General features: G+C 43.6%; 1 protein-coding gene and 1 pseudogene across 2 annotated transcripts; both read left to right on the top strand.

Moving 5' to 3' along the window:
* The first annotated feature begins 5,903 nt into the window (after positions 1–5,903).
* Positions 5,904–10,818, top strand: LOC139370964 (protein canopy homolog 2-like). Of its 2 annotated transcripts, none has more exons than XM_071110901.1 (6): positions 5,904–5,996; positions 6,621–6,720; positions 6,871–6,986; positions 7,140–7,337; positions 7,625–7,721; positions 10,310–10,818. In XM_071110901.1, the coding sequence occupies exons 2-6, from the start codon at positions 6,621–6,623 to the stop codon at positions 10,351–10,353; spliced, it is 555 nt and encodes a 184-aa protein (XP_070967002.1). In that variant the 5' UTR covers positions 5,904–5,996; the 3' UTR covers positions 10,354–10,818. The 2 variants fall into 2 exon arrangements, with proteins under 2 accessions (XP_070967002.1, XP_070967003.1); XM_071110902.1 differs by having other exon boundaries at positions 6,618–6,720.
* A 4,131-nt stretch (positions 10,819–14,949) lies between these two features.
* LOC139370968 (citrate synthase, mitochondrial-like) lies at positions 14,950–24,909 on the top strand (annotated as a pseudogene).
* The last annotated feature ends 19 nt before the right edge of the window (positions 24,910–24,928 follow it).

Here is a 24,928-nt window from a genome sequence, read left to right as displayed (position 1 = left end):
GAATGTGAGAGTAGGGTGACTGACTCCCCTAGAAGGTCACAAACGCAGGCCACTAGCCCAAATAACAAATGCCCCAGAATAATAGTAGAGAGAATGATTTATTTCAGATTTAATTTATTTCACCACATTCTCAGTGGGTCAGAAGGTTACATACACTAAATTAGTACTCCCCTTTAGATTGTTTAACTTGGGTCAAGCGTTTCGGGAAGCCTTTCACTCCGCCTGACAGAGATGGTGTAACTGAGACAGGTTTGTAGGCCCCCTTGCACATGCTTTTTCAGTTCTGACCACAGATTTTCTATAGGATTGAGGTCAGGGCTTTGTGATGGCCACTCTAATACCTTGACTTCGTTGTCCTTAAGCCATTTTGCCACAACTTTGGAAGTATGCTTGGGGTCATTGTCCATTTGGAAGACCCATTTGCGACCAAGCTTTAACTTCCTGACTGATGTCTTGAGATGTTGCTTCAATATATCCTCATACTTTTCCTTTCTCATGAATGCCATCTATTTTGTGAAGTGCACCAGTCCCTCCTGCAGCAAAGCACCCCCACAACATGGTGCTGCCACCCCCGTGCTTCACGGTTGAGATGGTGTTCTTCAGCTTGCAAGCCTCCCCCTTTTTCCTCCAAACATAACGATGGTCATTATGGCCAAACAGTTCTTTTTTGTTTCATCAGACCAGAGGACATTTCTCCAAAAAGATCGTAGTCTGGCTTTTTTATTACGGTTTTGGAGCAGTGGCTTCTTCCTTGCTGAGCGGCCTTTCAGGTTATGTCGATATAGGACACATTTTACTGTGGATATAGACACTTTTGTACCGGTTTCTTCCAGCATCTTCACAAAGTCCTTGGCTGTTGTTCTGAGATTGATTTGCACTTTTCGCACCAAAGTACGTTCATGTCTAAGAGACAGAACGCATTTCCTTCCTGAGTGGTATGACGGCTTTGTGGTCCCATGATGTTTATACTTGCATACTATTGTTTGTACAGATGGACGTGGTACCTTCAGCCATTTGGAATTTGCTCCCAAGGATGAACCCGACTTATGGAGTTTTTTTCTGAGGTCTTGGCTGATTTCTTTTGATTTTCTCATGATGTCAGGCAAAGAGGCACTGAGTTTGAAAGTAGGCCTTGAAATACATCCACAAGTACACCTCCAATTGACTCAAATGATGTCAATTAGCCTATCAGAAGCTTCTACAGCCACGACATTTCTGGAATTTTCCAAGCTGTTTAAAGGCACAGTCAACTCAGTGTATGTAAACTTCTGACCCACTGGAATTGTGATTTGGTGAATTGACTGTGAAATAATCTGTCTGTAAACAATTGTTGGAAATGACTTGTGTCATGCACAAAGTAGATTTATATTTTACCTTTAACTTATTTATCTAGGCAAGACAGTTATGAACAAATTCTTATTTTCAATGACAGCTTAGGAACAGTGGGTTTAACTGCCTGTTCAGGGCCAGAACGACAGATTTGTACCTTGTCAGCTCAGGGATTTAAACTTGCAACCTTTCGGTTACAAGTCCACCGCTCTAACCACTAGGCTACCCTGCCTAGTGATTTGCCAAAACTATAGTTTGGTAACAAGACATTTGTGGAGTGGTTGAAAAATGAGTTTTAATTACTCCAACCTAAGTGTATGTAAACTTCCGACTTCAACTGTAGGTTGAAAGCACTGTGTGTGAGTATCCTTGCCAGCAGACAAAGATCTATGAATGGATCAGTGGTTTGCCAATGATTGGCTTGGCAACAGTAACAAGACGTGATGTGTAAATAATTTTTCTTTGGACACAAATATTCTTGCAATGTTTCCATGAAACTTGTCTATGTCACGGTCTTCCTCCTCTTCATCTGAAGAGGAGAGGCGAGAAGGATCAGAGGACCAAAATGCGGCGTGGTATGTGTTCATGTTGAATGTTTAATTAAAGATCTACCATGGACACTTACCACGCCGCATATTGGTCCTCTGATCCTTTTCGCCTCTCCTCTTCAGATGAAGAGGAGGACGACCGTGACAGAATCACCCACCAACCAAGGACCAAGCGGCGTGGTAAAAAACAGCGACGACAGCAGCAGCAGCAGCAGCAGCAACAACAGCGGCCGGTATCACAGGACTCCTGGACATGGGAGGAGATACTGAACGGAGAGGGACCCTGGGCACAGGCTGGGGAATATCGCCGCCCCAAAGCAGAGCTGGAGGCAGCGAAAGCTGAGCGGCGGCGATATGAGGAGGCAGCACGGCAGTACGACAGGTACGAGAGACAGCCCCCAAATTTTTTTTGGGGGGGGGGGGCACACGAGGGGTGGAGCTAAGCCAGGTAGCAGACCTGCGCTCACTCCTCGTGCTTATTATAAGCAGCGCGTTACTGGTCAGGCACCGTGTTATGCGGTTAAGCGCACGGTGTCGCCAGTACGTGTCCATAGCCCGGTGCGCTATAGGACAGCCCCCCGAGAGTGTCATGCGAGCGCGGGCATCGAGCCAGGGCGTAGGGTGCCTGCTCAGCGGGTCTGGTCGCCGGTACGCAGTTTTGGTCCAGGGTATCCTGCGCCGGCTCTGCGTGCTGTGTCTCCGGGGCGCTGGGAGGGTGCAGTGCGTCCTCTGCCTGCGCTCCGCTCGTGCCGGGCGAATGTGGGAATGGAGCCTAAGGGAGAGGTGCGTGTAGTAAGCACTAGATCTCCCGTGCTTACCCACAGCCCGGTTCAACCTGTGCCTGCACTCCGGAGGGTCCGGGCTAGAGTGGTTATCCAGCCTGGGGAAGTGGTGCCAAGGTTGCGCACCAGAGCTCCAGTGCTCCCCCACAGCCCGGTCCTTCAGGTGCCTCCTAACCCCAAGCCTCCTGAAGGTCTCCCCAGCCTGGTGGTTCCTGTGGCAGCCCCACGCACCAGGCTGTCTCTCTGTCTCCTCCCTGCAGGTGGTCCTGTCTGTCCGGCGCCGCTGCCGGAGCCTCCCGCCTGTCCGGCGCCGCTGCCGGAGCCTCCCGCCTGTCAGGCGCCGCTGCCGGAGCCCCTCTGTCCCGAGCAGCTGCCCCTCTGTCCCGAGCAGCTGCCCCTCTGTCCCGAGCAGCTGCCCCACCTCTGTCCCGAGCTGCCCCTCTGTCCCGAGCTGCCCCTCTGTCCCGAGCAGCCCCTCTGTCCAGTGGGGTCATTGAGAGGGGTGGCCAGGGTGAGAAAGCCACGGAGGCGGACAATAAGGCGGACAAAGACAATGGTGAAGTGGGGTCCGCGTCCCGCGCCAGAGCCGCCACCGCGGACAGACGCCTACCCAGACCCTCCCCTATAGGTCAAGGTTTTGCGGCCGGAGTCCCCACCTTGGGGGGGGGGGGGGGGGGGGGGGGGGGGGGGGGGGGTACTGTCACGTTCTGACCTTTATTTCCTTTGTTGTGTATTTATTTAGTATGGTCAGGGCGTGAGTTGGGTGGGCAGTCTGTTTGTTTTTCTATGATTTGGGTATTTCTATGTTTCTATGTATCAGAGGCAGGTGTCATTAGTTGTCTCTGATTGAGAATCATACTTAGGTAGCCTGGGTTGCACTGTTTGTTTGTGGGTGATTGTCTATGTTAGTGGCTTGTGTCAGCACAGGTCTCATTTTGTAGCTTCACGGTCGAATTTGGTTTATTGTTTTTGTTACTCTTTTGTATAGTGTTCAGTCTTTCTTTATTAAAGATCTACCATGGACACTTACCACGCCGCATATTGGTCCTCTGATCCTTTTCGCCTCTCCTCTTCAGATGAAGAGGAGGACGACCGTGACAGTCTACAACATTAATGTTCTGAGAACATAGTAAACATCTTCTGTGTATATTTTGTGGGATATTGATGGAATATTCTCCTAACCCACAGAAAAACTGGACACAATGTTTTTGCCACGTTCCCATGAAACGTGCCTAGAACATTAATATCTTGTGTTTTGAGAACATGGCAACCATGTTCTGTGGGACATTGATGGAATATTCTCCTAACCCACAGAAAACTGGACGCATGAATGTTCTTACAATGTTCCCATGAAACGTGTCAAGAACATTCCTATCTTAAATTCTGGTATTCCTAATCTGGGTAAATTGTATTTGACATCAAGGGAATGATCTCTTGGAAACATTCCTTGCACATCACAGGAACATTCTTATGAACATTTTTGTTAATTGGGCGGCAGGTAGCCTAGTGGTCTCAGCGTTGGGCCAGTAACCAAAAGGATCGAATCCCCGAGCTGAAAAGGTACAAATCTGTCGTTCTGCCCCTTAGCAAGGCAGTTAACCCACTGGGTTACATGCGGAAGACACATTTCAGTTGAAAGCATTCAGTTGTACAACTGACTAGGTATCCCCCCTTTCCCTAATGAGACTCTTAAGGGAATGTTTTCTAAAGTTGTGGGAGCGTTTGTTGTCAACTGGGAGGCAACATAATAGCATGCACTGAGCGTACAAAACTTTGCTCTTTCCATGACATTGACTGACCAGGTAGATCCAGGTGAAAGCTATGATCCCTTATTGATGTCACTTGTTAAATCACTGTATATGAAGGGGAGGAGACAGGTTAAGAAAGGATTTTTAAGCCTTGACACAATTGAGAAATGGATTATGTATGTATGCCATTAAGAGGGTGAATGGGCAAGACAAAATATTTAAGTGCCTTTGAATGATAGGGAATGATAGTAGGTGCCAGGTGTACCAGTTTGAGTGTGTCAAGAACTATAAAGCTGCTGGGTTTTTCGTGCTCAACAGTTTCCCGTGTGTATGAAGAATGTTCCACCACCCAAAGGACATCCAGCAAACTTGACACAACTGTGGGAAGCATTGGAATTACTGCAAAGAGGTTCAATGCAGATTGTCCAGGTTTTGCAGTCGGATGCCAGGCAGTTGCCATACCAGGCGGTGATGCAGCCAGTCAAGATGCTCTCAATGGTGTAGCTGTATAAGTTTTCTCAGAAATGAGGGGCCATGACACATGTTTTCAGCCTCCTGAGGGGGAAGAGGTGTTGTTGTACCTTCTTCACAGCTGTATTGGTGTGTGTGGACCATGTTAATTCCTTAGTGATGTGGACAACAAGGAACTTGAAGCTCCTGCCCCGCTCCACATCAGCCCCGTCGATGGCCTTCCGTTTCCTGTTGTCCACGATCAGCTCCTTTGTATTGCTGACATTGAAGGAGAGTTTGTTGTCCTGGCAGTCACTGACTTTCTCTCAATAGGCGGTCTCATCGTTGTCGGTGATCAGGCCTACCACCGTTGTGTCATCAGGAAACTTAACGATGGTGTTGGAATCATGCACGGAAATGCAGTCGTGGGAGAACAGGGAGTACAAGAGGTTGCCTACCCTTGCCACCCTCCCAGTTGCAGAGAGGGGTGTTCAGTCCCAGGGTCCTGAGCTTAGTGATGAGCTTGAAGGGTACTAAGTTGTTGAATACTAAGCAGTTCAACATCATGCTGTTGATGACATAGCAGTGAGCACTCACCCAAATGCACCTTCAGCAGTGTCTACTCAGATTTGATTTTGGACAGAGAGGAAGAGGGGAAGCAGACAAATAAGCAGATTAATAAGATAGCCAATAAGCAACTAGGCAACTGGCAGTTCCAGCCTTTGAGACAATGGCCCCATTGATAGGGCAGAGACAAGACCATCTCGTCATATACATTATCTTTGGTTTGACGGACCAAATGCAAACAGGCAAAACGAAAGACAGCCATAGATCATTGCACATCAGCGATTTGAATGCAATCCACTTAATAGTCTAAATAAATCCTTTGTTTCACTAAATGTGATGCATATGACTTTTTACATTGAAGACCGTGGATATTTGCCATGACATCAAGAATCGAAGGTTCTTCGCTCTCTGATGACATTTGGTTTGGGTCCTAATTGTCTCTGGCATAAATTCAGACAACTACCGGTAGCATCCCGTTGCCTACGTCACCAGTTTTTACCGAATGCGATGGAACACCGTGGAATGAAAATCTTAAAATCTTTCTAGCGGTGGCTGAAATTCACAAACAACAGGTACTAATCGTTGAATTGCATTTTTGTTACACGTTAGAAACCGTTCATCGCAGTAGCATGCATGCATGTTCAGTGTGATTTACCATTCATTTCTTTTGATTACGTTACTTAACTGGCACAGAGTTTCTAAACCCAGAGGCGCAACATCGCGAGACTTCCGGGAACAGCCAAGTCAATGGGAGAAGTGTAATTTGTTCCCGTGGTTGTACCTTTGTACATTGTCTCGAAATCTAGATTCGAGCCAAAGTCTTAAGTGGTTGAATTTGTAATTACTGCTACCTCGTGAAAGTGATTAACAAAGTTTTAAAATGTTCGTCAGCACCTGAATATTGAAGTAGTGCCTTTGAGTTTACTCCGTGCACATGCGCAGTTAGTCGCCCGATGTTTCTCTACGCATGAGCAAAGATAGTCAACGTCGTCTACAACTGTGATCGGGGATTTCTATTTATAGAAGCAGTTTCAGACGATCTTCATACTGTACTGTCTTTGGTTATAGTCCCTGAACATGGGGGAAAATAGCTGTTCACTGAATGTTATGCAAGTCCTCAATGGGTTGTCATGTTTTTTATTTCAGTATAATTGATATTTTATGTGGTTTTCTTCCTCCCCAATTTTGCTTAGATGATGTCTTATCACTTGCAATCACTTGCTCGATGTGTGTTACTTGTTCTCCTTGTAAGCCACTGCCAAGGAGCCAGGCAGGGACAGGATCTCAAATGTGGAGGTAAGTATTTGGACTAAATACCAATTTACTACACTAGATCCCCTTTATTCTCATAATTTGATCCCAACACCCTGATTTTCTACATTGTGCATCCATTTTTGGTCCACATGCCTTCATTGAACAACTTAACATTTGGTTATTCTCCGTCAGCATGTAGGGCCATGGTGGATGAGATGGAGTGGGCGATATCCCAGGTGGATCCTAAGAAAATGATCCAGACAGGGTCTTTCAGAATTAACCCGGATGGTAGCCAGTCTATTCGAGAGGTAAGGGTACCTGATGGCTACTGGGTCCTACATTGGCCTTATTTTACACATTCAATGTTATTTATTTGTAGGATTCTACAGTTGATTAGTGTTTAATGTTATCTGGTTATAATTGTTCTCTTTTTAAGCTCGCCAACATTATGTCCCCCCTAGGTTCCCTTCGCCCGCTCGGAAGGTAACCTCCTAGAGCTGATGGAGGAGGTGTGTGAGCGGATGAAGGATTACGGGGAACGTGTGGACCCCACCACCAGCAGGAAGACCTACGAAAGGGTCACGTCTCGGAACGGCAAATCCATGGACCTCTCAGAGGCTAAACTGGATTCCAGAGTCACATCCAGCCTGAAATATGCTGTGGGTAGCTTTTTCAATTTCACATGTTGGGGGTAGGGACTAGGGATGATGACATGCTACAGCGCATCAGTGTGACTTTCTAGAACCTCTGATAATATAATGAAGGATAATAGCAACAATGACTGCAGTTGATTGCAACTTTCACCCAAACATACCAATGCAGTAAAGGGGAAACGTTCCATATGTTTTTTATTGTGGCTTGCAAGCCAATGGCTCCAAGCTCCTGCAACTCAGGGAAATGTGTCCCACTACGTCTTATGAAACCATCTTCTCCACCTTACCCCCAGTGTGAGACCATCGTTGAACAACATGAAGATGAGGTCATCGAATTCTTTGCACATGAAACGGACAACGTCAAAGACAAACTCTGCAGCAAGAGAACAGGTATGCCACTTTATTACTTGATCCAGTACATGATATTGACCACCAGAGATTACGGCACAATCCCAATACCCCCCCTTAGCTCTCCCCCTCGGTGGGGGAGTGGCACTCAAACGGAGCAACGAGTGGTAGGGAGAGTTGAATAGCCCTAGGGATTGGAACATTTTCTACATCACTCAAATCAGAATTTGCCAACTATAGCCTACTACACAATTCATTGGTGAAGAGCCTTGTTTTTCAAAATGCCTGAACTCGCGGCAGTAATGGCTTTCCTTAATTCTCATGCAACGTGTACATACCATATGAGCAACAAATGAGAACAGCAAAACAATGTGGCTGTAATGTACCCATCCTCTGGCTGTGGTTCAAAGTGGAGCTCAATTGACATTGAAATGACTAAAACCAATTCAAAACTGTGAAAATTATAATATACTTTAGGCCTGAGGTGTGGTATATGGCTGCACTTTGGTAACAACCTAAACATTTGATCAAATAAGCCTCAATTAGCAAATAAGCATTCACTTTTTTAAAACATATTTATTGCCTGTTTACAATTTAACAATCAGCAAAACATGACACAGATAATGCACAGTTATTCCTTCCACCTACACAACACCATGCTACATGGGTGCACATTGTGCAAAACCTTTCCCTCGCCAACACATGAACACCCCCCTTCCTCCCGTCTACTGCTAGTAGCTTCAATGATAAAAAAAAGAATGACCTTCACATTCAATGTTAGAAAATAAATTATTCAACGCATAAACAAATGCATTAATGAAGAAAATGAGGCAGCTAAGGTGAGGACTCTATAAACTGCTGAAAGTCACTCCAGGCATCAGTAAATTCAAAGGGTGTATTATGTAAATTGTACATACTTTTTTTCAGCTGGAATGTAGGGAGTTATTTTAGCCATATCTGCTTGTTTGGCGACGTCACTCTTCCATATAAAAGCTGTGCCTTTATTGGCTGCAATGACTGCCAGTTTAAGGAATCTGGTTTTGCTAACAATATTAACTGGTAGAACAAAGTCATCTCCAAGAACAATAAGGGAAGGCTCTAGTGGTACCGTCATATTAGTGACCTGTGATAAGATCTGAATAATGTCTTTCCAATAATTGCTTAGTTCAGGGCAGAACAGAAACGTATGCATAAGGGTGCCCACCCTTGTTTTACACCTTGGGCAAAATGGTGAATGTTTAGAATTGATCTTATACAGTCTCTCTGGTGTAAAGTAGACCCTATGTAAAATATTGAAATGCATCAACTTGTGCTTTGTGTTAAATGAAAGACGCTGAGCATCTAAAGGGATTTCCCCATTTCTCGTCCTCAAAAATGAGACCAGGGTCATCATGCCACTTCATTCAAGTCTTCAGAGCTTCATTGTTCCCCAACAGAGCTTGAAGACTAGATTACATGTAAGAAATTAAACCTTTGACCCCTTTCCTCTCCAGCCACAGTTTCAGTTATAGGTTTACTCATGGGCTGAATCCTACCTTCCTGCTGAGTGGCAATATAGTGCCTAACATGTAGGTAATTGAAGAAATGAGTTTGAGGTAACTGCAAATTAGATGCCAGTTGTTGAAAGGATGGTAAGTTCACCTTCTCTATATAGATTACCAAATATTTTAACCAAGAAATGTAATACCATCTCTCAGGGTATTGGGTAAGATGGGGTTATTATAGAAAGGTATATTTTAAAGTGTTTTTAATGAAAGGATTTGAGACCCTTTCCATAAATGACAAAACCTTCCTATTAAGTTGTTTGAAAAAAAACTTTGAATAGGAAAGGGCAAGGTTTGAGAAAGGTACAAGATTTCTGGTTTGAGGTAAAGCAAAATGTCATCAGCATATAGCGAGACTAAATGTTCACACCCACCTATAAGAACACCATAGATGGATGGAGATCGAAAAGCTTCTGCCAGTGGCTCTGTAGTGTGGTGGTTAAAATCTTTACTATCAAATGAGGAGAAACTTGACAAGTCAGTTCTACTTAAACAAAATCTTTATCAAATTATCCATTAAAGATACCAACTCAACCTACGTACGCCTACATATGGGTAGTGTAAATTGGATCTAATTATATTCCCAGTATTACTTCATCTAATCGATTATACACAATTTATAATTTTCATAATCACAGAATCCATAATACATTTAGGTACTCGCAAACATTCCATTAGCTTTTTCAAGGACTCCGCAGCTATGAAGCAGTTATCCAAACCATACTCCCAGCAGAAAAAAAAAACTTTGTTTCCCGGACAATGACCATGGGATCCTCAACGGTTCTGAGTACCACTTGGTAGGAAGTTAGCAACTATTTGCTTTTTTGGGGGGCCAACTAGAGGGCTGAAAAGGCACCACGCCTTGCTCAAAGTTGAATTGGGACACCACTCCCACTCCACATGGCTCACTGGGTCGTCTAAAACTGAGGGGGGGGGGCTAAGGGGGCGCATTGGGATTGAGCCTTCGGACTACATGACCTACTACTGGGGATGCAGCACTTACCAAATTGTGTTTTCTGTAACGAGTTAATACAATATGTAAAAAGCAATACCAAAATGACATAACTCAATGATTTTTCTCTGCAGACCTTTGCGACCATGCTCTGCAAGTCCCTCATGATGAGCTATAATTCCGTTGTGCACTGGACGCAGCTCAGCGATACGCACATCTACCTTCTACCGCGTTACAATGGTGACGAGGACTATTCGGAGTTGCTCCAGCACCAGTTGCTTAGGGATGAGGGGAGGTGAGGATTGTAGACCGATGGCACAATCTTGTAATGTGTATTACTGCAATGAAGTGCTGTTTGTCTTACACAGACCTGTAGTAACAACAAATCACGCTGGATGATTTCACGAGTTTAAACACTCACGCTTACTCTTGAAGCAGAATGGTGAATAAAATTCTCTAACAATAGTTAAGATACTGTAACTGTCCAACGTAGTTGCTGATTTTGTTATGCTTGTTGCTTTGATTCATTGTATTCTGTGAATGGAAAGGTTCGATTACACTTAAGCAACTCCAGTTCGTTTTCTATTTTGTGTAATCTTGTCACTGTCATCTGTTTTTCATACTTTGATGGAAATATATATTTCTACAACAATCTAGAGTCATTGTTTTCAAATCAAATGTTATTTCTCACATGTGCTGAATACAACACCTTACAGTGAAATACCTACAATAAAAGTAACTAAATTAAAGAGCAGCAGTAAAATGACAATAGCGAGGGGGTGTGTGTGTATGACTCTACCGGTACCCCATAGAGATAATGTACAGGGGCACGGCTTAGTTGAGGTAACATATACATGTAGGTAGTGTTATTAGTGACTATGCATAGCTAATAACAGTAGCAGCAGTGTCAAATAGAGGTGGGGGGGCAATGCAAATAGTCTGGGTAGCCATTTGATTAGACTTTCAGGAGTCTTATTGCTTGGGGTAGAAGCCTCTTGGACCTAGACTTGGTGCTCCGGTACCGCTTGCCGTGCGGCAGCATAGAGAACCATCTATGATTAGGGTGGCTGGAGTCTTTGACAATTTTTAGGGCCTTCCTCTGACACGGCCTGGTATAGAGGTCCTGGATGGCAGGAAGCTTGGCCCCAGTGATGTACTGGGCCGTTTGCACTACCCTCTGTAGTGACTCTGTAGGGTCGGAGGCCCAGCAGTTGCCGTACCAGGCAGTGATGCAATCAGTCAGGATGCTCTTCATGGTGCAGCTGTAGAATGTTTTGAGGACCCATGCCAAATCTTGTCTCCGGAGGGAGAATAGTTTGTGCCCTCTTCACGACTGTCTTGGTGTGCTTAGACCATGTTGGTTATGTGGACACCAAGGAGCTTTAAGCTCTCAACCTGGTCCACTACAGCCCTGTTGATGAGAATGGGGGCATGTTTGGTCCTCCTTTTCCTGTAGTCCACAATCTCCTTTGTCTTGATCACGTTGAGGGAGAGGTTGTTGTCCTTGCACCACACAGTCTGGTCTCTGACCTCCCTATAGTCTGTCTTGTTGGTGATCAGGCCTACCACTTGTCATCACTTGGCAAACTTAACGGTGTTGGAGTCGTGCCTGGCCGTGCAGTCATGAGTGAACAGAAAGTACAGGAGGAGACTGAGCACACACCCGAGGGGCCCCTGTGAGGATCAGCGTGGCGGATGTGTTACTTCGGTGTCGTCAATGAATAGCTTTCTCATAGGTGTTCCTTTTGTTCAGGTGTGAAAGGACAGTGTGGAGTGCAACAGATTGCATCATCTGGATCTGTTGGGGCGGTATGCAAATTGGAGTGGGTCTAGTGTTTCTGGGATAATGGTGTTGTGAGCCATGACCAGCCTTTCAAAGCACTTTATGGCTACAGATGTGAGCGCTATGGGTCGGTAGTCATTTAGGCGGGTTACCTTGGTGTTCTTGGGCACAGGGACTACAGTGGTCTGCTTGAAACATGTTGGTATTAGACTAGACAGGGAGAGGTTAAATGTCAGTGAAAACAATTGCCAGTTGGTCAGCGCATGCTCGGAATACACGTCCTGGTAATCTGTCTGGCCCTGCGGCCTTGTGAATGTTGACCTGTTTAAAGGTCTTACTCACATCAGCTGCGAAAAGCGTGATCACACAGTCGTCTGGAACAGCTGATGCTCTCATGCATGTTTCAGTGTTACTTGCCTCGACGCGAGCGTAGAAGTAATTTTGCTCATCTGGTATGCTTGTCACTGTACCGTTCTCGGCTGTTTTTCACTTTTGTAGTCTAATAGTTTGCAAGCCCTGCCACTACTGACGAGCGTCTAAGCCGGTGTAGTACGATTCGATCTTCGGGAGTTCTTATAGGGTTCCGGGTTACAGCCCCGCTCCTTGAAAGTGGCAGCTCTACCGTTTAGCTCAGTGCGGATGTCTGTAACCCATGGCTTCTGGTTGGTATGTTGATAGTCACTGTGTGGACGATGTCATTGAAGCCAGTGACTGAAGTGGTGTACTCCTCAATGCCATCAGAAGAATCCCGCAAAACATTCTTGTAGCTTAGCATCTGCGTCATCTGACCACTTTTATTGACTTTTATTCACTGGTGCTTCCTGCCTAAATTGTTGCTTGTAAGCAGGAATCGTGAGGATAGAATTATGGTCAGATTTTCCAAATGGAGGGAGAGGTTTGTACGTGTCTCTGTGTGGAGTAAAGGTGGTCTAGAGTTTTTTCCCCCTCTGGTTGCACATTTAACATGCTTGTAGAAATGAGGTAAAATGGATTTGTTTCCCTGCATTAAAGTCCCTGGCCACTAGGAGCGCTGCCTCTGGATGAGCATTTTCCTGTTTGCTTATGGCCATATGCAGCTCATTGAGTGCAGTTTTAGTGCCAGCCTCAGTTTGGTGATATGTAGACGCTACAAAAAAATACAGAAACTCTAGGTAGATAGTGTGGTCTACAATTTATCATGAGATGCTCTACCTCAGGCGAGCAAAACCTCAAGACTTCCTTAGATATTGTGCACTAGCTGGTGTTTACAAATATACATAGACCGTATCTTACCAGAGGCTGCTGTTCTGTCCTGCCGATACAGTCTATAACCCGCCAGCTGTATGTTATTCGTGTCATCGTTCAGCCACGACTCTGTGAAACATAAGATATTAATTTTTAATGTCCCGTTGGTAGAATATACGTGCTTTTAGTTTTCCATTTTATCGGTCCTCCTTTTCCTGTAGTACCGATGGCAAAGGCAGATTAGCCACTCGTCGCCAGATTTAAGGCAGCCCTATCTCCTTCCGAGAAACATCTTCACCTTCCGAGTCTTTCTCCTGCAATTGATGAGGAGGGCCTGTTCTGGTGTAAATCCGTCTTCGGAATCATTAAAGAAGCATTATTTGCCCAGCTCAAGGTGATAAATTGATGATCTGATGTCCAGAAGCTTTTTTCGGTCATAAGAGATGGTAGCAGCAACATTATGTACAAAAGTTTAAACATTGTGAAAAACTAACAAAATTGCACTGTTGGTTAAGAGCCCATAAAACGGCAGCCTTCCCCTCCAGTGCCATCCCGAGCTGTGCAAAGGTGATGTTTTAGTGTTGCAGTACACACGTTTGAAGAGCAGACTACTGTACTATTAGATAATGCTCACGCAGTTAAGCCATTTTTTATTTGCATGTTACACAAAATGTCTGACTATTTTGTAAACCTAATTTAAAATCTTTGATGCTTGATTGACACTCCTACCTACATGGGTAGATTATGGCCAAAAACGGTAGTGTGAAGATAGGCTAAACCTGCTTCTCCAATAAAAATACCGGATCACACTTGTAGGCGATGGAATGGCGACGTTGGCTAGCTAAACTAGAAACACGTCATCGGGTCCGGTCGTCTCGCGCCGAACTGCGCATGTGCTTGTTAAATCAAAGGCAATCCTTCGGTATAAAGTTTTTGTTGAAAATGAAAAACGTGTCAGTTTGTCACTTTCACGAGGTTGGAATAGTAACATGTTCCACTAAAGAAATTGAGAGAATTAACAAGTCAAAAATAATTGTTCGCTTATCAAACACTTTCGCAAGCATTGCGGAAGTCATGCGATGTTACGCCTCTGGGTTTAGAATTCCAGCCAATCCCCTTTGTAGGCCTGTTCACCTCTCAACCTTCACCAATCAAACTCAGTAGGGGCACGGTCAATGAGGTATGAGATTTTTAGCAGTACAGTAGGATAATATTTATATACCAAGACAAACCCCTCACATCCACCATGTCCCTACTGTCCGCTAGCAGGTGTTCCCCGAAGCTCTTGCATTCAACAAAGGTAAAGCCGTTATGTAAAGGAGATTCTATATAATATATATTTATTATTAACAATAAATCAATACATAAAGCACGAGGGAACATAAGCATACATAGATTACAAACAATGGACAATCGAGCAAGAGGGTACAATATCACATTACAATTACACAAGGACATACATATACTTAGAATTCTAACAGCTTTTTTGTTAGTAGAGCATTTAACCGTCTTAAATTAAGGTTCAATTTATTTTTGTAGGGTACGAAAATGTGTTTTTCTGTTTGTAAATTTACATTTGTGTATATGAAATTTGGCCAAAAGAATAATGAAATTAATCACAAAAATGTTTCGGCTTATTTCTATTGTATGTAAAGAATCCAAACAGTACATCTCTCCACAATAGTGTAAAATCTTCATAAATGTGTTCAATTATAAACCTACTGATGTCTTGCACACAGTTTTCTTACATACATACAATGCCAAAAAATATGCAACTTGGAGATGCTATCTACTTGAGGGCGCTGCATTGTCCCCATGTCATAGGTGGTATGCTAAAAGGTTGGCTAGCCACATCGGCTTTCTAGCCACTTGCCAATCAGAACCAAACGTGAAGCTAGCATTTAGGTAGCACGTTAGCTAAATAATTTAGGCCTTGGCTAACCTTGACGTCTGCTGTATTTAGTTAACGTTAGGCAGCTACACATTTTTATCCGGTAGATTTGTCCTTGAGTTGAAGCACAAGTCTACAAACACAAGTAAGTTATCGAAATATAACATTTTCTCTGTAGCCTTACCTCACTAGAACAAGTTTAGCATTCAGGTAACAGAGGTTGGATTTGGCTATTAGCTAGCTGGTTTAGCCAATTAAACAGGGTCGTTTACTCAATGGCCAACTATTGGTAATTGTAACATGTCATGTTATTTTCTTTGTCATTTACATTGTAAACGAGTAACGGCTAGCTAACAAAGTTAACCAGCTAAACTATGTAACCAGCTATGCTAACGTTACTATTAAATATTGGTTGTGTCTGTACTAGTACCTAGCTATTATTCTGCCAGCTGTGTAGCTATCTAGTTACCGACTTTGCTAGCCCTAGCTCACCCCCTTTCTCCATTTGAGTTTGTAATGAGATTTGTCCCAGTTTGTCAAATAACATCTAGTTAATACTGTATCGACCTCAAGTGGACCTTCACTACCTTGATATTGTCCCATGGACTCAGGAGCCAGACTCGGAGTCGATCAGAGACCGGCTAGCTGACTTTAGTTGCTGTAGGCTACTGCATGTTTCAGGCAAAGACAAAGTTCCCATCTCTTGCAACGCATTTTCCATTACAACAATGTTAATCTCAAAGCTGGAGGCAAATCACACGGTCTTTGGCTGTAACTCCACTTGAAAAGGTATCCATTGCTTGCAAAGCAAAAGAGGACCAGCCATGATTGAGCTGCTGTGTTCCAACTAATCAATCATTTGAGTGATGCTACCTACTTTTTCCAATGAGCTTATGTCTTGATAATGTGAAGGCTTCTTTTTTCCAGTTAGGCAAAGATCTACCCTAAACAAAAATAAACGCAACAATTTAAAATATATATATTAATTGAATCTGTTATGATGCCAAACTGCATTCAGGTAAAGACCCTGATGAGGGTGACGAGCATGCAGATGAGCTTCCCTGAGACGTTTTCTGACAGTTTGTGCAGAAATAATTTGGTTGTGCAAACCCAGTTTCATCAGCTGTCCGGGTGGCTGGTCTCAGAAGATACCGCAGGTGAAGAAGCCAGATGTGGAGGTCCTGGGCTGGCGTGGTTACACGTTGTCTGTGGTTGTGAGGCAGGATGGACGTACTGCCAAATTCTCTAAAACATTGGTGACGGTTTATTGTAGAGAAATTAACATTAAATTATCTGGCAACAGCTCTGCTGGACATTCCTGCAGTCAGAATACCAATTGCACACTCCCTCAACTTGAAACATGTGTGGCATTGTATTGTGGGACACAGAAGCTCGTTGCACAAGGTGCACCTGTGTAATTATCACACTGTTTAATCAGCTTCTTGATATGCCACACCTGTCAGGTGGTTCGTGGCATTGGAGAAATGCTTGCTAACAGGGATATAAACAAATTGTGCACAATTTGTGAGAAATATTTTGTACGTATGGAAAATTTCAGGGATCTTTTATTTCAGGTTATGAAACATGGGACCACAACTTTAAATGTTGTGTGTTATGTTTTTGTTCAGTGTATTTTTATCTGTCAAGGTCAGATCTGTTGATTCTGACTTGAGTTTCAAAATATTCATTTTTAAGGTTTTACTCTACAGTAGGCTGTGTCCTTATGCCCTTCAACATGGATGATCTTCACTCAGTGCTGTGAGCAAGGAGTCAATTAAAACATTGTTCAATAAGTCATGTTAGAATACCTGTAAATGTATTTGCTACTGCACAAATGTCTGTTTATTATCCTTTATCGTGGAACAAGCTTCAGTCTCTCTTGCAGTGATGAGGTAGGCTAGGTCATCGTAAGGGGATACTTTGCAGCGCATTGTGGCTTGCTGATGTTTTAAAGTGAGGACTAAAGCCCCTCTGAATAGTTGAAACTTGATGCCTTTCTATGCTGACTTTCTGTCCATGTAACGTGTCAGACACTCAACCTTGTTTGACTGATTGCCTCTCTCCTGACACAGTCCTCCTTGTGCCTTTCAGAATGTAGCATGTCTCATCGTGTCTTCCAGAAACGCCACTACATCAACAGTAAGAACTCTGCACACAGTAAGAACTCTGGCTGGACCGCCTTCATTTTTCAATTTGATTTAGGCTACACGTATGATTTTTACCTCGCAATGTTGTGATAGGGTCATTTTGAACTAATAATAATATCTATTTTATATACCACTTTTCAGTCGCTTTAAAAACAAAATAAATAAAACAATTTGTAAATGTTCTAGTACCCTTTTCAGTGCCAGTTGTAGTGTGAAATATGGCACCGCTGTGGATATTAAGAATGCCTAAGCAGAATTGTGTGTGTGTGTGCGCCATTGTCTTTACAGATATACGGTGGGATAAGAGGTATGAAGGGCCTGGTGTATGAAACCTCAGTGCTGGATGCAGATGAGGTGAGTTGGTCTATGACGGGCAAGAGGATTGAATGCAAAGTATCAGGTAGGGGGATAGATTGGGCGTTTTTTGTCTCTTTACTATTGCTTGTTGGTATCTTAGATGGCTTAATTTTGCCTAGATAATAGATGAGATTGTTTAAACAGTCTAGACAATGAAAAAAAGAGCGACATGCCCTCTTATTTTCTAAAAAGAAGTCCAATGTCTGAGGCTGTGCTGAAGAGAATAGCTTTGAAACAGATTGATTTCCATGCTTACTCAGCACTCCCCTGAGAGAGATGGCAGTATGCAAATGTTGTGGATAGTACTGAATGAAATGGAACTAAATCAAAACCCTCCTGTGTCTGATGCTTGAAGCTAGACAACTACCTACTTAAATAGTGAATTGAGATAAATTGTTTTCTTTGGGGAGCTTTGTTTTTCAAGTCCCACCATATTCATCAGCTTATATTAGCTGAGAATAAGAAGGGTGTAATTTTTCAGCCAGTTCAGCATCACTTATGGAGATTGGCTTAACTCATAACACTCATGTGACATGGAGCCTATGTAATATCAATATGGGGAGTGGGATCAAAGGTATTTCATTAAGACTTATGGTAGAATTATGTAGATACCTAGTTATGGCAACTATTACTACTAAATAGCTTTTATGGGTCTCTTAAAAAAATAAAAGGGAATTCGTTTCTGTGGCTACAGCATTCCGGAGTGCCAGCAACTGTTGCCCAAGGCTCCAGGACATGCCGAGCCCCTGCCCGAAGGTCTGTTCTGGCTGCTGGTGACAGGCCAGGTGCCCACAGAGGAACAGGTGAGTGTTAGCTTGATAACGCATTATGGAGAGCGAGTATGGCACAGCAGCTTAGCAGTAGGTCTAGGTAGCATCTTCATTTATGATACAACAATAATGGTACAGAACACAGATAACATGATGTACATATTCAATGAAAAGGGTTGACCCATAAACCACAACATAAAGCTTTACAACAGATGATAACTTTTTGAAATGATTGAATATTAAAACATACAATCTACCTGCAGTAAAGCCGCTCAACATTTACATTACATTCAGTCACCTAGCAGACTCCCATCCAGAGCGACCCACAGGAGCAACCAGGGTAAAGCGCCCGGCCCAAGGACACGTGGACAGATCTCCCACCAAGTCAAATCGGGGACCAGATGATGGCTTTTGATCCTGTTTATCTGTGGGAGCAGGTTTGCTTCTATTTTTGTTTAATGACATCGCATAATAATTTGCATAGGAAACTATACTCAGTGGCCCTCTTTGTGATTGTAAGGCCTTAAACCATTACGTTTGGTGTGAATAGTTTGACCAATTACCCTATTGCTGATTCTGTGTATTGTATTTGTCCCCAGGTGAACTGGCTGTCCAAGGAGTGGGCCAAGCGTGCAGCTCTTCCCTCCCATGTGGTCACCATGCTGGATAACTTCCCCACCAACCTCCACCCCATGTCTCAGTTCAGCGCCGCCATCACAGCTCTGAACAGTGAGAGCAGCTTCGCCCAGGCCTACACTGAGGGAGTCAACAAAGCCAAGTACTGGTGGGAGGTGAGCTCAGGAAACATACATTGAAGAATGTTGAATGGCACATGCCATTGTGGGAAATCATGTTGCTCAGTAGGATGAAATGAAGTAAGTTTTAATCAACTGAACGCGTCCCAGTTGTAATACGATCTATTGAAAGAGTGATTTTGTCCGAATAGAAAATAGTTTCTTCTCTGTTTGTCTATGAAGACTCCATGGATCTTATCGCTAAGCTGCCTTGCGTGGCGGCCAAGATTTACTGCAACCTTTACCGCGAGGGAAGCAGCATCGGTGCCATTGACTCCAGTCTGGACTGGTCCCACAACTTTACCAACATGTTGGGCTACAGGGACGCCATGTTCACCGAGCTCATGCGCCTGTACCTCACCATTCACAGGTCAGTTTTATAGAGAATGCTATTTCATTCATAATGATGTAGTTTATCGTCCATTAGTCTGCACCTTGTTAACGTTTGGGTGTGCATATTCAGCTCCTGCTCCGTCATTGCATCAGTGCAGTTATGTGGTTGCATTACTCATTCTGTCACACACTTCCCTTTCTCCTTTGCTACAGTGACCATGAGGGTGGTAACGTGAGTGCCCACACCAGCCACTTGGTGGGCAGTGCCCTGTCTGACCCCTACCTCTCCTTCAGCGCAGCTATGAACGGTCTGGCTGGACCCCTTCATTGATTGGCTAACCAGGTGTGTACGGGTGCTAATGTCCAAGTTAACATCCAACCTACTACTGCTGATAATACTGTGATTTAAAGCAATGCTAATCCTAATTGCTTAGAAATAGCAACTTTTCTGTTGTTGTGATTGTTAACATAATGGCGAGATGGGGAAAAATATGAAACTATAACAGCAGTCGTGGTAATGGTGAATGAGAGCAGTGATTTGACTAGGTTGGAGTGAGCCCCTGCCTGGCCTCTGACCTGCTCCCCTTGTAGGAGGTGCTGGTGTGGCTGACAGCAGTGCAGAAGGAGATGGGAGGAGAAGTGTCTGACAAGGCCATGAGGGACTACATCTGGAACAGGAGGGTGGACCAAGTTGGGTCAATGAGGGGGATGAGTCAACGACAGGAAACCCAAGGGATACTTTTCCATCTCTACGTAAAAGTGAAGTGAACAGGTGCACAAAATAAGACACATTTACATTTGAGGAATAAGCTGCAAGGGGAATGATATGTAACCTTAGAAAGAGATTCAACCTACCTTTTTGGCCTTCTGTTTGTGTTCGCAGGTGGTTCCAGGCTACGGCCACGCTGTCCTGAGGAAGACAGACCCCAGGTACACCGGCCAGCAGGAGTTTGCCTTCAAGCACTTGCCCGACGACCCCATGTTCAAGCTGGTGCACCAACTCTACAAGATCGTGCCCAATGTGCTGCTGGAGCAGGGCAAGGCCAAGAACCCCTAGCCCAACGTGGACGCCCACAGTGGAGTGCTTCTGCAGGTGTGTAGGAGGATAGGACAAACCTATTGGAGTACACTTCCAACTGATTGGGAGGGACACAGGGTGACGGTTACAAGAAAGGCCTCCACCCTCTCTTGAAGGGGTAAAGAAAAACGTACAATGTCAAATTTCAGCTTATTTTCTTAGTTTGTTCCAGCCTAGTGAACTGTCAAAGCCATAAAAAAATATATACAGTGGGCGAAAAAGTATTTAGTCAGCCACCAATTGTGCAAGTTCTCCTACTTAAAAAGATGAGAGGCCTGTAATTTTCATCATAAGTACACTTCAACTATGACCGACAAAATTAGATTTTTTTTTAAATGAATTTATTTGCAAATTATGGTGGAAAATAAGTATTTGGTCAATAACAAAAGTTTATCTCAATACTTTGTTATATACCCTTTGTTGGCAATGACAGAGGTCAAACGTTTTCTGTAAGTCTTCACAAGGTTTTCACACACTGTTGCTGGTATTTTGGCCCATTCCTCCATGCAGATCTCCTCTAGAGCAGTGATGTTTTGGGGCTGTTGCTGGGCAACATGGACTTTCAACTCCCTCCAAAGACTTTCTATGGGGTTGAGATCTGGAGACTGGCTAGGCCACTCCAGGACCTTGAAATGCTTCTTACGAAGCCACTCCTTCGTTGCCCGGGCAGTGTGTTTGGGATCATTGTCATGCTGAAAGACCCAGCCACGTTTCATCTTCAATGCCCTTGCTGATGGAAGGAGGTTTTCACTCAAAATCTCACGATACATGGCCCCATTCATTCTTTCCTTTACACGGATCAGTCGTCCTGGTCCCTTTGCAGAAAAACAGCCCCAAAGCATGATGTTTCCACCCCCATGCTTCACAGTAGGTATGGTGTTCTTTGAATGCAACTCAGCATTCTTTGTCCTCCAAACACGACGAGTTGAGTGTTTGCCAAAAAGTTATATTTTGGTTTCATCTGACCATATGACATTCTCCCAATCTTCTTCTGGATCATCCAAATGCTCTCTAGCAAACTTCATACGGACCTGGACGTGTACTGGCTTAAGCATGGGGACATGTCTGGCACTGCAGAATTTGAGTCCCTGGCAGTGTAGTGTGTTACTGATGGTAGGCTTTGTTACTTTGGTCCCAGCTTTCTGCAGGTCATTCACTAGGTCCCCCCGTGTGGTTCTGGGATTCTTGCTCACCGTTCTTGTGATCATTTTGACCCCACGGGTGAGATCTTGCGGGGAGCCCCAGATCGAGGGAGATTCAGTGGTCTTGTATGTCTTCCATTTCCTAATAATTGCTCCCACAGTTGATTTATTCAAACCAACCTGCTTACCTATTGCAGATTCAGTCTTCCCAGCCTGGTGCAGGTCTACAATTTTGTATCTGGTGTCCTTTGACAGATCTTTGGTCTTGGCCAGAGTGGAGTTTGGAGTGTGACTGTTTGAGGTTGTGGACAGGTGTCTTTTATACTGATAACAAGTTCAAACAGGTGTCATTAATACAGGTAACGAGTGGAGGACAGAGGAGCCTCTTAAAGAAGAAGTTACAGGTCTGTGACCAAATATTTATGTTCCACCATCATTTGCAAATTAATTCATTAAAAATCCTACAATGTGATTTTCTGGATTTTTTTTCCCTCTCACTTGCACAATTGGTGGCTGACTAAATACTTTTTTGCCCCACTGTGTGTGTGTGTGTGTGTGTGTGTGTGTGTGTGTGTGTATGTATGTATGTATGTATGTATGTATGTATGTATGTATGTATGTATGTATGTATGTATGTATGTATGTATGTATGTATGTATGTATGTATGTATGTATGTATGTATGTATGTATGTATGTATGTATGTGTGTGTGTGTGTGTGTGTAAGTATCTAGCCTCTCTCCTACTTTACTTTAGCTGTCCCTTACCTTCCCGCAAAGCCCTTGTAGATATCACATACAATTGGGTGTACTATAATTAAGCCTTCCTCTGTGCTGTGAAATTAACTCCATCTCATCTCTCTCCTGTCCTAACAGTACTACGGCATGACAGAGATGAACTACTACACGGTGCTGTTCGGCGTGTCCCGAGCACTGGGGGTGCTGGCCCAGCTGATTTGGAGCCGAGCCCTGGGCTTCCCCCTGGAGCGCCCCAAGTCCATGAGCACAAACGGACTCATGACCCTGGTGGGAGCCAACAATTCCGGGTAAAGATGAAGTATCAAAGGAAGAGGGGAGGAAGGCAAAGAAGAACAAAAAGGGGAGGTAGAGAATAGGGGGATGCATAAGATGCAGTACACTTATGAAAAGAAGGGCCTTTGCTGGATTTAGTCGGTTCATATCAGTGACACTAATGACGGGCGTACACCACACGACTTTCAAATATTGCTGAGCCTCTCACATTAATACCACTGTCTTTCCTGTAGTTTTCTGTCTTGCCAACGTAGTGATACAACACTAAATGATGTCACACACTACAAGATTCTTCATTTGGTCGTAAGTATTCTCGATGCCACGCTGTCTCGCAAGAAGAATGTGATGTGATTGTGCAGCTAGAACGAGCTGTGGGCCAAAGAGCCTCAAAACATTTTGTTAGACATTCACGCTTGCCATAGAGTTGAAATATTTAACCAATACATTTTGAATTAAATAACATTGTGAACTTCAGAGCTGTACTGATTTGACACTAGCTTTGGGAAGTACAAACGTAGGCTAGTAGTCATCACTCCTGTTCGAGAGTCAGTACACACATTCTGATGCGATACAACGTCATCATCTCACTGGCTTCTCTGGTGAGCTGTTGGCTGTTGTTGATCACAGTTCTCAAAATGTTTCGTTGCACATCTCACACTACAGGAGCATAGCAGAGTTTGTGCTGATAAAATCAAACGTTTGAAAATATCAGGATGACTCAGACAGGATCGGTAGCCCTCAGGATCGGTCAGTAACGGCCGTGCGCCCCAACTATGCAGCGACTTGGGAATTTTGTCTCCGATCTCAAACTTGTCTGGGACAGGTAAATCGGGCCAAAATCATGTAGTGTACTTATGGTTTATGGTAATATTTTTTTGTTTTGTGAGACTGAGCCATGCTAGTTGAGTCTTATACATTTAAGCTGACCTGGTTTTGTAAAGAAATATCATGTCAATTCTTCAGTTGGAGAATCTGGGGCACTTGCATTGTCAGACGGAATTTTCCAAAATAACGAAACAAAAGACAACACTCCATGGCAGGCAAGGTCCTTCTGTAATATAACCACAGAAGAATATGTACAGTCTGCAAATTATCAGGGTCTGTAGGTTTGTAAAAGTATACTGCTGCCCCTTTCATCAATGATTGATGTCACACCACTATAAATCAAGGCCAAGTTCACTTATTACACCATTTTTTTGCCAGTGTTCACCAAACCCATTGCACTTCTGGTAAACGGAATACTATGCAAGTTGCTTTGTACAGTGCTTCACAAATAGCTCTGTTCTATTGGGAAGGGAGGTTGTTTTGAAAAGTGATCAGGGTAAGAAGACAGCACTGTTTTCCATTTGATTTTAAATCTACCCGAGATGAAAGGGTTGATATATAAAAATAAAAAAAAGGTTTTATTATATTGTGTTATATCACACTTGGGGGTAATCTTTCTTGTAGAGTTTTTCTTCAAGACCCGAGGGCAACTTAAAAACATCAATGGAACATTTCCTCCTAGTCAGAAAAATGAATGTAATTCGAGAGCTGGCAAGCATTGACTAAATAGTACGCGTGTCTCAATCGATGTACTATTAGAATGTTTTGTAAATGTTTGTTTTAGAAAGTCTGCTGGTTTTACTATGTCCAACTGTAATGTCTCATCTCATCTGTAATGTGTACTTGCGTCATGATAAGACATCTGAAACACCATACCAACTAATCATTAAATAAGAATTTGTTCAAATGATTTGCCTAGTTAAAGGTTAAATTTAAAAAAACTAAGAAATTGTGTTCAACTGGATTGTTATTAAGGTACAGATTTGCTTGGTTTAGTTTTAAGGTTACTCTCAGGTCTAGTGGGTGGGGAGAGGGTCTGTTTCAATGCAGACCATATCCAATACACTCTAATTGGGCACAACACCGACAGTACCCCCTGGCTATTCATTTAATTTGTTTTCAAACAGCCCCCCCTCACACTGTCTACCCCCTGTAGTGTATTTCCCAAATAGTACATATGTATTTTAGACGTATTTTAGTTTGTCCTGTTCCTGTATTTGATCCTGTTCTAACCAAACATTTTGTTATTCTGGTATAAAGATAAATATATCTTATGTGAGATCATTGTGAAGTGGAGAAATCTGAACTTTATTATCTAGCAGAGCTGGATGTGGGAGAGAAAGTGGAAAACAATTTTAAATAAAAGGCATGTTAATTAC

The sequence above is a fragment of the Oncorhynchus clarkii genome, chromosome 17 (assembly GCF_045791955.1).
Source record: "Oncorhynchus clarkii lewisi isolate Uvic-CL-2024 chromosome 17, UVic_Ocla_1.0, whole genome shotgun sequence".
Classification (NCBI taxonomy): Eukaryota; Metazoa; Chordata; class Actinopteri; order Salmoniformes; family Salmonidae; genus Oncorhynchus; species Oncorhynchus clarkii.
Note: the sequence above shows the minus strand (reverse complement) of the source record. Positions and strands in the feature narration are given on the sequence as shown.